General features: G+C 31.6%; 1 protein-coding gene across 2 annotated transcripts in view; it reads right to left on the bottom strand.

Moving 5' to 3' along the window:
* Positions 1-2,022: 2,022 nt before the first annotated feature.
* Positions 2,023-13,475, bottom strand: part of FOXN2 (forkhead box N2) — a 48,952-nt gene continuing 37,499 nt past the window's right edge. For both annotated transcript variants that reach the window (XM_081069159.1, XM_081069160.1), the window contains exons 4-6: positions 12,647-12,711; positions 7,663-7,731; positions 2,023-6,379 (exon numbers count right to left, since the gene is read on the bottom strand). In XM_081069159.1, the coding sequence (XP_080925285.1) occupies positions 5,856-6,379; positions 7,663-7,731; positions 12,647-12,711 (658 nt within the window). In that variant the 3' untranslated portion in view covers positions 2,023-5,855. The remainder of the gene's footprint in view (positions 6,380-7,662; positions 7,732-12,646; positions 12,712-13,475) is intronic.

Consider the following 13,475-nt stretch of genomic DNA (forward strand, 5'->3'; position numbering starts at 1 on the left):
CAACCACAAGGTTGCCAGTTCAACTCCTCGAGTCCTGCAAGAAATGGTGGGCTGTGCCCTGTGCAACTAGCAACGGCAACTGGACCTGGAGCTGAGCTGCGCCCTCCACAACTAAGACTGAAAGGACAACAACTTGAAGCTGAACGGCACCCTCCACAACTAAGATTGAAAGGACAAATTGACTTGGAAAAAGGCCTGGAAGTACACACTGTTCCCCAATAAAGAGTCCTGTTCCCCTTCCCCAATAAAATCTTAAAAAAAAAAAAAAAGTTCATGGAGTATAATACTATTATTTTTAAGATTAGTAGTTGTTTTTATTCTTGAAGATTTTCAGTTTTACATCTAAATTTTTGTATATTTTTTTGCTAGCTTTATTTCCAGTTAAAAGAAAAAAACTATTAAAATAGTATGTCCTGAAATTCTTGAAGACTAAATGTATTTTTAACCCTATTTTAATAACAGCTATTTTTCTAAACATGGTGTATCTTTCCCCTTCTGAATTAGTATGAGCTAGAAAATGGTGAATGCAATAGTGAGAATAAAACTCTCTTAAGGAACAAACACATGATTCCCAAATGGCTATGATTTTTAAATAACTGTGTATTTCAAAGGGATACCTTGGAAGGAGAGTTTAGGTTGGTGGTAGTTTACATTCTGATGGCTCTCTCATTTGGCTCATTTTAAATAAATGACTCTATGCAGCTAATACCATTTAAATAATTAGCATAGAACTTCAAAGGGAAATGGGTGGGTGGGGGGAACCAAAATAAAAATGTTGGTTGTCGATTAGATTATTCCATTTTAAAATGGATGCTTCGATTTTTAAATGTATGGTATTACTGGAATTCAAAAATAATCTTAGGAACAAATTGGGTGTTATACAATAGTCATGGGGATGTAGGTTATAGCCTGAGGAATATAGTCAACAATATTGTAATAACTAGGTATGGTGCCAGATAGGAACTAGATCTATCAGGATGATAGATGGGAATGGGGTTGGGGGCAGGGTAAAAAAGGTGAAGGCATTAAGAAATATAAATTGATAGTTGATATAGTATGGGGAATATAATCAACAATGTTGTAAAGACCATGTAAGCTGCCAGATGGGCACTGGACTTACAGGGGGATCACATCATAGACTGTAGATGCCTGGCCAATGCGCTATTCACCTGAAGAGCTGAAGTAGAATAATATGGTATGTCAACTATAACTAAATATATAGGTATATATCATCACGGGATGTGGAGTAGAGCATAGGGAAGATAGTCATTGGTGTTGTAACAGCTATATAAGATGTCAGAAGGGTCGTAGCTTGGAGGGGGGTGTTATCACTTTATGAGGGGTTTAAATGTCTAACTATTACGCTGCTTTGTATACCTGAAACTAATAAAAAAAAAAGTTATGTAGCAATTGAAAATATTATTGGACTTGAATATAAGAGCCCTTATTACATGCAAAAAAACCCCAATAATTTCATATTACTCAATTCTTCTTAGTTATATGCCAAGCTATCTCATATATATGTATGCAAATTAGAAAAGAAGCTCACGTTAGAAAGAGAATAATTTAATCAACACTGTTTTAGCTTTCAATGATTAAATGACATGTAAAAACCAGGGAAAACAATATTTAAAAAATCAGATTTTTTAAAATTCTGAAAGATTTTGTTACTAGACTTATAGTAATCACTTCTACAGGCATACAAATGTTGAATAACTATGCTGTACAGCTGAAACATACAATATAATATTGTATGTTAACTATATTTTGATTAAAAAATCTTTAAAAGAAAAACCCCAAACCCAAAACCACCCATTAAATTCAAACTTGCCAGCGACATTGGATTTACATACTTCAAAATAAATGCAGAAAATAGAAAAAAAAAATCTAAAATCAAAACTTCATTTTTCATCTGTATGACTCCAACCTTCTAGCACTAAAATGGAAAGTGTGTGTGTATAGGAGGATGAGTCACCCTACATCTACACACACTATCCGCCCCAAAAGAACAGAGAAAGCACAGCAATTTTATAAAACAAGGTTTATTCTGCAATACTTTATCATAATGAATTGCATCTCTTTGGTAAAAATAAACTTTATAAACATTTTAATAATCAGAGATTAGATACAAAAACTAAACATTTGTTACATTGTTTTTAATAGGAGCAAAGACTGGCAACTGAGAAGTGGTTCACTTGGACTGGTCATCTACTGGCAGTTAAAACTCAAACTCAGGGCAATGTTTATGCTACATTAGAAAAGAGGATAAGGAAAACGGTTTTAATTCAAATTTCTTGAACCAGATAGCATTCTTACACTTTCATTAAAAATAAATAATAGTTACAATGAATTGGCAATTATACATTTTTATACAATATATGATGGCAACATAATACTTTAAAATTAAACACTTAGTTTAATAAGAAATGTACAATTACAAAAATTTTTTGACAATGGCACTGGCAGTTAGGCAAAAAATGTGCTTTAAGAAAAAAATGGCAGGTGTAACATTAAAATACTCTGTTTTTCAATAAATATTTTGATTACATCATTAACATATTGAAGTAAACTTTGTTTAAATCAAAGCTTACACATTTCAAACTAACAAAAACTATAAAATATATGCAAACCAGAAAGCCTCAAATTTTCTTATTTAAATGCTATGGTCTTCACAAAAGGTTGTTAAGTTACTGTAGTATGTAAGACAGTAGTCTTTACAGATTTGTGAAGTATTCATGTATGTCGCTTAAATTGCTGGGAAAGGCCTCCTGGTCTATCAAGACACATATATTCCCTCTTTAACACTTTCTCTAGCTTTGAATTCATGCTAACATATATTTAACTGACCGTCTAATATGAACCCTTTACATAATGCCTCAGAAAGTAGCAAAATAAAAAAAATACATATTCTAAACTTTGCTATATACAAAGAAATCTAAGTTAAGAGAAGTCATGCTGGCTATAAGAAAAGGAAAAGCTCAAAGGTGGAAACAAAGGTGATCCACCAATACTTAGCTTTTCTATGAGTAATGTTTTGTTTCTCTGAATTTTAAGAGTAAATAAAATATTAACTAATTTAGTAATATATTGCACAAATAAATTTCAAAAATATAGAGTATTCAAGAAACACTGATTCTATTTGGGATGTGAAAGATGAAGATTGTGTTGAGGCAAAACTTTTACTAGGGATCTACTTATAAACTGGAATTGGTTGTAACGATTTATATTGATGTAAGGCAAATTATAGGTTAGCTTAAATCACAGTTTTAAAATATGTTGGAAAGTATATAACTTCTCCAGGATTGCCAAGTTGTTTTTATTACAGTAAAATTTGTTAGTAATATATTATTGGAAATACAATTTCCAGTCTATAAAACTTGAAATGACTTTCATTAATTGGGTGGTTATTAGCCATGTTTTTATCTCAATACACCTGAGAAATAGGATCATAATGTCTATGGAAGTAATAATAGGGGGCTGTAATTAAAAAGGTTCTTCCCCTTGAAAATAACTGTGTTGGTAAATCAGCAAATGGAGGCACTGAATTCTGTACAATAATTAAGTGTACAATATTGTGTAACCACTTCCTGTTAGCTTTTAGTGCAAAAGTGTTTATTGCCCTTACTAGTGATGAATATAACTTAAACTTTTAAATTTGTGGGAAAAGTAAATAAAGAAAGAAAATCAAGTTTAAAGAGTTATTGTTATTTATATTAAGACAAAATAATTTTGAAGATCCCCATTAGAACTGGGAACAACTCTCCCCCTCTTTAACTTAGATCATTTTCCTTTACTTACAAAGAATAATTACCAATGGACAGGAACCAGAGAGAACATCTGTGGTACACAATTTCAGTAGAACAAAATAAACTGGAACCAGATCATTGAAATCCTGTTACTAAGGTCAATCCAGAGGGCCATGGTAAGTAGCTTAAAAATATTGTTAATAAAATGATTTTTATAATCTGAGTACTATTGGATACTGTGGTTAAGTAATTTTCAGCATTATATTCATTGTCTAAAGTAAAAGGTGTTAACTTGGGTTAGCCTCTTTCTGTAGTAGAGGTGACATACAGGAAGGAAAAAAAATCCAATACCTCATCCTGCACACTCAGGACTATTTTTCATTATCAACAAATTTAAAAATTACCAAATTTCAATAGCACCGATTCTATTAATGTGGCTATCCAGGTTCAATTACAATTAAAACAAAAACAGAACAGATAATATTAATGTTGCTATCCCTGGCTTAACGTCTTGACAATTGAAAAAGATGTTTTCATTATGCTTCTCATTTGACAGTTTTTCCCTAATAGAATTTAGAAGTTAAAATATTTGTCTCTTTAAAAAAATTCAAGGAAATGCTTTATAGTCATAGAAACCACTGAAAGTAACAAATAAAAATCATGAGACTGAGTGTGTGTGTGTGTGTTTGTGTATGTATGAAATTGTCAGAAAATGAAAACAAGGTTACTATCTATGAAACAGGACGCAGCCTAAGACTGAACTTATAGAAAGTTGCTTCTGCCATTTGTAAAAATATATTTAAGTTTAGTTTTATTAGTATCCCTTATTCCATTTGAATAATATAGGCTATACAAATAATATGAAAAAATGTCTCACAAGCAGATTTGTTCAAATACTTAAAATGCCTTAGTCAATGCACGTTTGGAACTGTAATATAAAATCCTTTAGCATTGATTAATGGCGGTTAATAGGTATTACACCGCCTCCTCCAAAGGGTGTATTTATAAGATTTAATTTTATACAAATTTTGAAATCCATAAAGGTATTGTCTCTATAGTTTTGTTACATTCTTTTAAATTTAATTTGGCATACATACAAATTTAATTCATACAAACTTGGACAGAAGTTTCTTTCTAAATGATCTACCTTTATTTATGATGATGTAAGTAATAAGTATTCAAAATGTTTATATTAGATTACACTCCATTCCTATTACAAGATTCTCAAAATGCAGTACATTTAACAAGCAAATTAAAGATCCTCTTATTGCAAAAGTGTGTCAAATGGGTGTTAACTCTGTAACATACTCTATGGCTATATCCTCTCATGGGATAGTTTCTATTCAACAAAGAAAGCTTGTGGCTAATATTTAAACAATGGTTGCAAAGCACTCTGGGAAAGAATAAAAGGCCCCAATAAATGCTATGCAACATTTGGGAAGTAAAAAAATTCCAAAGAGAATACTGTAATAGGAATTGCAGTGCTCTTATTTGAAATTACTCCACAAAGCTGCCTTTTCTAAATCTTAGAAATCCTTGCTATATTCTCTGTCTGTGTAACCAAAAAGAATGAGACATCTAGGATCTTTTCCAATTTGTATTTAACTTTGTCAGGCTTCAACAACAAAAAAAATTAAGACAAAATAAAAAATTCAAATCTCATCCTACTGGAGTACATGTATTAAGAGGAATATGTGAGAAAGACATCAGCAAAAATTTTAGCTGGATCAGCAGTTGATTACAGATTGAAAAAGAAAACAAAGTTGCCAGTTCTTTCATTTTGATATGTTAATAGAGTAAAAGATTTTTTCCTACAAGTTTAAGACAGAGGCTAGGGATTTTCTTACATAAAAATTTCAAAATCTTGGAGACACCACAAAAATTATGCTTTTAGGACTTCACATCATATTTATGGTTCGGCATTATCCTAAGAGCAATTAGTTAATAAAAATTTAAAAACAAATAAAAATGTTTTGAAATAAACAAGTAATTAGCATCCCTCCTCTACTCTAAAACAAAAGAAGTCCATATGGCTTTGATATCCCTTGTAAAGAATTAAGTAGAAGAGTATTGCCGCACTTTAAAATAATTTCATACTAATAGGTATTTCTATTTTTTCCGCTGCTTTTGATTTTGTGTCTTTGCAGTACTTATTAAGGAACCCAGACATGTACGAATTCCAGCAAGGTGGAGCAGAGACCCAGCTGCCTCTTTAAGCTCCTCATCAATTTCTTGACATGACTGTTTCCGCATCTTTTTGCCTGGCTGTCCTTTTTCAGAGGTATCTGCACAAGCCTGTGACACATAGCCACTGTCTCCGAGAGGATCATCTTCGTAATCGACGTCTGTATCTTCTTCACTGCGAAATCCTTCACTGCCATCACTTCCCACATGGCTACTCTTTGGGATAAATTCATATACTTCATCCACAGAAGACAGGGAAGACATGCTAGACCGGGACGCACAACGCTGTGCTGCCATGCTACTTGCACTGTAATTGTGGTCTTCTTTTGGATCAATGCTGGTGGCTAACGAATCATTCTCCTGTAATCGCATAGCACTGGGATGATGAAACGCATTGCCATAACTCCTCTTTTTTTGCATTGCTGTTTTAAGAGGAAGAGGCTTCTCACCTGTGGAAAATAAAACTTCTACCGATAGGTCAAATGCATTTGATTGCAAAAAATAGGTCAATTAAAACTACTGTGTCATTCCTGGATAATAAATGCTATAGATTAGTAATGTTTTGTAGGTTATTTTCTTTTATGCAGACCATATCATCCTACAGGTAGGTATTCAACTAAAACATTTTTAAACCACTTAATGATGTCTTGACCTTCCCATGGAAAATATAATTATTTTGAGCTGCTTGCACAGAATGCCTCAATATGAATGTATCACTACCCTGAATGTACCGCTACAATGGTTTGCTAACCATTTCCTTCTTGATATTTAGGTTGTTCCTAATTTTTCACTACTACAAATAACACTGCAATGAAAATACTTCTAGACGCCTTTTCTCACACATATGCAAATATTTTTCTAGGAGAAATAACAAGAAATAGTTATTAAGCAAAGGTATCTACACATTTAAAATTATAGTTGGTATTTCCAAACTGCTCTCCGAAATGGTTGTTCCAATATATCCTACAGTATATAAAAATACCAGTTCCCATACTTAACACCTAATAGTATTAATCATTTTAATTTTTCATAATTTCATGGGGGAAAAAAGTATCTCAATATTGTTTCATACTGCATTTCCTTGATTTCTGGAAAGGTTGCATATCTTTTCAAATGTGTGTTGTCCATGTTATTTCTTCCTCTGAGACCCACCTACTCATATATTTTGCTGGCTTTTCTGTTCAACTGGTTTTTTATTTCTTACCTATAGGACCCTTTTACACACATATTCAGTATTACCCCTTTATTTTATACAGTAAAAAAAAATGTTCTCCAGCTGTTTTGCTTCTGTTACTTTTCCTAACGATATCTTTTGTTGTCAGAACTCTAAAATTTTGATGTTTAATTAAATTTACCCATGTTTTCTTTCATGGATTTTGCAGTTTGTACTTTAAAGGATTTTCCTATTGCAAGGATTTAATTATACTTTCCTATGTTGTATTTATAGCTTTCATTTTTATTTTTAAATCTGCAAGCTTAATTTCTCAATATGCTATTTATTTCGTCCTTTCTTGGTCAATGTAAAATGATCTATCATAGAATTAACCTCAATCTCTCAATTGCTCATCAAGTTTATGGAAATATAATAGAACAGAAACTAAGTTATTCATATGAAAATAATTTAGATGAAAAGCATAATTTTGCTATAACATTTAAATATCTTGCATTCTAAATCACATTTGAAAAGGCACTCACAGCAATGTATTTTAAAAAGACAAGCATGATTACTTACAGTCTAAAATCCCTTGCTGTATAGAAGTATTTAAAAGCATCATTGCAGTGGCAGCATCAATATCGGATTCTGAAAAAGAAAAAGAGCGACAACATTAATGTCTTTTAGCATAAGCATCTGTATGCACCCAAAGGTAACCAACGTTGAGATTTTGGTGTATATCCTTCTACTTAAAAATTAATTAATTAATTAAACAAAACATAGCACACATTATTTTGCAATCTTCATTTGTTCATTTAAAATTATGAATAGTAAAAAAAAATAATAAATAAATAAAAATAAAAAATAAAATAAAATTATGAATAGTTTTGCAAACAGTACTGTTGTGTAAAAGATTGAAAGATACTATAGATAAGAGTTCTCTTCTTTAGTCACAATGAAAATAAAAACCTAAACTGCCTTTCAATAAGGTTTGCCCTTAAACAGATTAAGTTACCTAAGAATGTACATTAAGGTATTATTACTTTTTAGCATTTAAAAAATATTCTTTCCTATGCATATCTGCAGTTATAAAGTACTGCATTAATCACATGCTAGTTACAGGGGATAAAAAATATGCAATTGGTCAGTCTAGATCATGTGAGTCTATAAAAGCCAAATGAATAATTACTGCCAGCACAAAAATATTAGTACTAATGTCTTTAGTCTTAATTATATATAAGCCTATAAGTACTACAGATTTATATAATACTCAAGAAGTCAAACATAATTATGGATATTCCGTAAGAAAAATGGGCTTTAAAAGACTAGTAAAATCAGCAGGTTCTACTCCAGATAAGGTCATTATACCCTCATATCTACTTTTATATTGAAAGCTCCTCTCTATCACGGTGATCTATTAGTCCGAATAATTGTGATTGAATAAAAGTGAAATGCTATAATCTAAAATGTGAAGAAAAAGTTAGAAAATATTTTAAAATGTTGATTACAAAGGATAAGTTTAAAATAACACTCAGATATGAAACCTCCCATTTCTATCTCAAAGCTGCAAAATTTTTACTATCCCAAAGTTTCCCATTTTACTTGTAGTATCTAATTACAAAGTTATTTTAGATAATAAAGCCACAAGGACATTGGCTTTTTTCCCTAACTTGACTGTAAATTCTGTGAAGGCAGGAAAATGTTTTTACTGTTATTGACTTTAATAAACAAGCTTAAGTAAATCAGAAGATGGTTGCCATAAGGGAGCACATAATATTATAGCTCTTTTCCCTTAAGTAAAATGTGACCTCATGAAACAGTCTTTACATGAATGTCTTTCCAATTAGACTGTCAGCTTCCTTAGGGTAGCAACCATGTCTTATCCTCTATCTTCCATAATGCCTGGATCAGTAGGTCCTTAATAAATGTATAAAAAACAAGTATATTACATCTTTGCCCTCTTTTCTTAGATTAAATTAATTATCACCAAATTACTAATGGTCTTGCCATGTTTTAAATATTATTAACTCATCGAATACTCACAACTTTATGATATAGGCACTATTAGTATTTCCATCGTAAAGGTGAGAAAACAGATATAGAAGGGTCTCTAGAAATGAGACAGGTAGGATTTGAACCTCAGTAGTCCACCTCTAGAACCCAAGGATTCAATTTGTACTCCACTATCATCCCTTAACACTTAGTAAGGATCCATGACTAGAGCAGGAAATTCTACAGAAAATTACACAATATACTGGATATTTTCTGTTATTCATTCGATACATTGAGTGTCCTGTTGTGAGCCTGACATCATTCCAGGCTGAGGGAATACAGCAAAAAACAAAACAGGAAAATCCCTAACCTCTCAAAACACAAGAAATAATTAAAATACAGTATGTCAAAGAGTGATAAACACTAGGGAGATAGAGAGTATTGGGAAAGGTGGTTGAAATTTTAAATATAGAGGTTAAGGAAGGCCTCTAGGAGGGGTAACAGTTGAGCAAAGATCTCAGGAAGGTCAGAGAATGAAGGCTATCTGAAGAAAGAGCATTTCAGGCAGAAAGAACAGCAAGTAAAAAGAATCTGAATCAATGATTCCCACATGTCATAGCCAAGAGGCTAGCAAAACAAAGACCTCTGTAATTCCTGTCTTTGAGAATGAGACCTGACCACAATTTGATAGAGGTTCAGTATTTTAACATGTTTTTGAAGAGGAAAAGGTACAGCCGCTCGCCCATATTGTATCTCTGTGTGAACTGGAAAAAAGGCATCTCTGCCTCCAGGTGCCTGCTTCCCTGTATCCAGGCACACAGCTTGAAGACTGGAGTGTGGGCTGGATTTCAGACGCCACTCCCTGTCTCAGCCATTGTCCTTGTGCAGGGCACAACTTGCATGGCATTATGCAAAGGGCCTTACAGAGGAGATTCCTGCTCCGTGAAATAATTTTTCTTTTAATAGAAAAAGGTCTTCCTTATTTTCAAACTTATTTGAGACTGACACTGAAATGCATTATAAAGAAACAATTTCAGAAAATTTCTAATCTTATAAATGAAACACCCATAAAACCTATTTAGAATTTTAGCATATCTCTAACTTGACTTCTTAAAGTAAACTTTCATTACAAATCAGGGAATCATATTTCTGAAAACTGTATCTAAAACTAAAGAAAACTGATAAGAGGCTTATCCTGACAAGAAAGTTTCATGAATACCATTTCTTTTCTTAGTATCCAAATATTTAAAGTGACAACAAAATTAGGTACTGTTTCTAGTTATAGAAACACATTGCTGTTAAGCAGAATGATATGTTCCTTAAATACATTTATTTCTTTTAGAAAATTTATTATAGCCTAATTAATAAGGACTCCCCCATGAAATTAGTTTTATGGAACCAAAAACTTCTTCACAAAAGGTTTTTATCTACATCTGATTGGTTTGGAACATTTGTAAATATGCTTCCCACAATGCCTTGCTATATAACTCTGATAAAAAGCTTTACTTCAATGTTAAAATATGCATTAAAGAAATGACCCATAACATTTGGTAATGAAGAACACCTGATTATCAATGATTTGTCCAAGATACAATCTGAACTTCTTGGAACAAAAACAACAAAAAATTTCTGCATAGGCTTTACAACAATTTTTATTTATAGTATCCAATCTGTCTTGGTATTAAAATTAAACTGAAAACTTATTTGTTTATTGTCACAATTTAAAACTTCATGTTATTTTTTCATTGGTAAATAGTTAACGTTATTTTAAAGGTGGCTCTATTTTTAAAACATGTACTATCAGCCATATTATCTAACATATCCAGTTCACAAAGAATGAAAATTTTGTTTTTATCTTTTGTATATATTTTCTCTGACATTTAGATTAAGCAAATAATTCACTTTCAGCTGAAAGTCATCTGTCATTAGTCTCAAGAGCCATCTGAATAGTGTTTTGTATTTAAAAAAAACAACAACAAAACTGAGTTCAAAGTCATATTACTTTCCTTTTTGTCCTTCATAGTTCTGACTAGAGTTCAAAACATGATACTGATTTAATAACTGGTTCAAAATAAATTTCTGTCAAAAGTGTTAACTTGCACCTTCCCTAGCCTTGTTGCTGGGAAATTATTCACAATAGTTGAGAAAAAATTTAAAAGACACCAATTTTAAGTCATATGGAAAACTATAACTGAAACTAGCAGGAAAGACTTGTGGAAGTGTCTGCTCCCCAAAGAAAGAAGCAGAATTTAGATGGAATGGAACAAGAGCAAGATAAGATCCTAAATAAACCCTAGAATTCGCAAAGAAAATGTTTTCAAAATGTATAGTTGAATTGAGCTTGAAAGACTAAGGGTTAGAAATTAATGAGGTAATAAAAAGATAAAGAAAATTGCAGCACTGCCAAGATGTAAAGAGAAACCACATTTATGTAGAAACCACATTTATGTAGAAAGAGAAACCATCAGGTACACGAAAATGAATACTTACCTTACGTTAAGACAACATATCTAAAACAGACTTCATATCTGCCTAACTTCTTTGCAGAGTTCTCTTAAGCTTTTTCACATTCTTTCCCTCCCTTATTTTTACAGACCATCACTGCACTGCTTCCTATGCTCAGCTTAGTAGTTCCAAAAGAAGCAAATGTCTCTGATACACAGAAAGGCTTTTGATCAGAGAATTTCTATTTTTAAAGGTCATAGGAATGTCTCTAGGTACCAGAGAAACAATGCTAGTAAGTTTTACATTAATACATCACTAATCTATAACAATAATTATGAGTCAGGGGGAAAAAACACTAATTCAGAATTTTGATATACTTTCAAAAAGAAGCCTACAAAATTCTAAAAGTTAACTTACTGTCTTCTTAAAGTTATATACACTTAAATAACCTACAAAAGAAATATTCTGAACTATATTCTAGTCCAGTGGTTGGCAAACTTCTTCAGCAAAAGGTGAGTAAGTAAATATTTTAGGTTTTGTAGGCCAAGAGGCAAAACCAAGGATAGAATACAGAAGTCTCTGTTGCAACTACTTAACTCTGTCATTGTAGCTAATTTTCATAAGCCTCGAAATATTATTTTCATTATTTTCAACCATTTACAAATGGAAAACTATTATTAAATTACAGGGCATAAAAAAACAGGTGGCAGGCTATAGTTTGCCAACCCGTATTCTAGTCTAAGACGTACCTGAAAAGATAACTCTCTACTGAGGATAGTACTAAGAAATATTTTCCTATTCTCTAGGGAAAACACACACATAAAAGGAAATGAAAAATGGAATATAAAACTGTATATAGAATATAAACTCAGTATTTGGAGAAAAAGTGTGTGTGTGCACGTGTGTGTGTATGCAAATGTATCTACTCATGTATAAGGCATAAAAAGGACCAAAGCAATGATCAAAATGTTAACATTAGAGTAAAGGGTAAATTTTAGTTTCTCTTTTATAAGTGTTTTTATTTTCCAAATTTCTGCAATAAATGTGATATAGTTTTATAATTAGAAAAAAAATTTTTTTTTACCTGAGTTTTTAATGATTTAAAATACATACACCTTATACATACCTTTGAGGGTTCGCACCTGGTTCTGCTTGAGTACAGAGCTTAAGTAGTGAGGTGATAAAGAGACACTGAAAAATAAAGAGATACGACAAATGTGCTTATAAAAATATTTATTTCATTTTTTATAGAACTTAGTCACAAATACAAGTAATTTGTTCAAAAAATCCACCACAAACTATTTTTACCTTGTTTTCTTTGCTAATACAGTTTAAGAGCATGCCAAAGTAGAAAGAGCTTAAGATCCAAAATTAAATCAACCATTTGAACATTCTTAGACAAAATAATTAATCTCTTAGTTTCTCCATCTGTAAAATAGGAATAATTAAACCTCTCACATAGGGTTACTGTGCTAATTAAATAAGAATAAAGGGTGTTTTTGATGGTATACAAAAAGTTGTGCCAACTGTCCTAGTTAATCTTTAATAAAAATATAGCTAAATAAAACACAAAAGTAACCACCACAGAAATTATCATTAGTTTCTAATTATTTTTTAACTGGAACATAAGCACCAACATTAACTAATAAAGAAGGTAACTTCCAAACAATGAGTATATAAACTCTGATAATTTTTTTCTAGATTTCATTCATAAGGATAAACCACTGAGTAGTTCTTGTTACAATGATCCTTGTATCTACTAATATGGTAAACAAGCTTAAAATCTCAAATAGTAAATATATATATATGACATTTCAGCTTTAGCCTTACTAAGTTTTTACTGTATTTGAACCACCGCCACTCCTCTAAAAGTTATCTAATAATACTTTAAGAAATTAACCAGTATATGAAATGGTAATAATTGTTGCAGCTGGGGAGTTCATTACTTATAACTT

This window comes from Rhinolophus hipposideros (assembly GCF_964194185.1).
Source record: "Rhinolophus hipposideros genome assembly, chromosome: 12".
NCBI lineage: Eukaryota > Metazoa > Chordata > Mammalia > Chiroptera > Rhinolophidae > Rhinolophus > Rhinolophus hipposideros.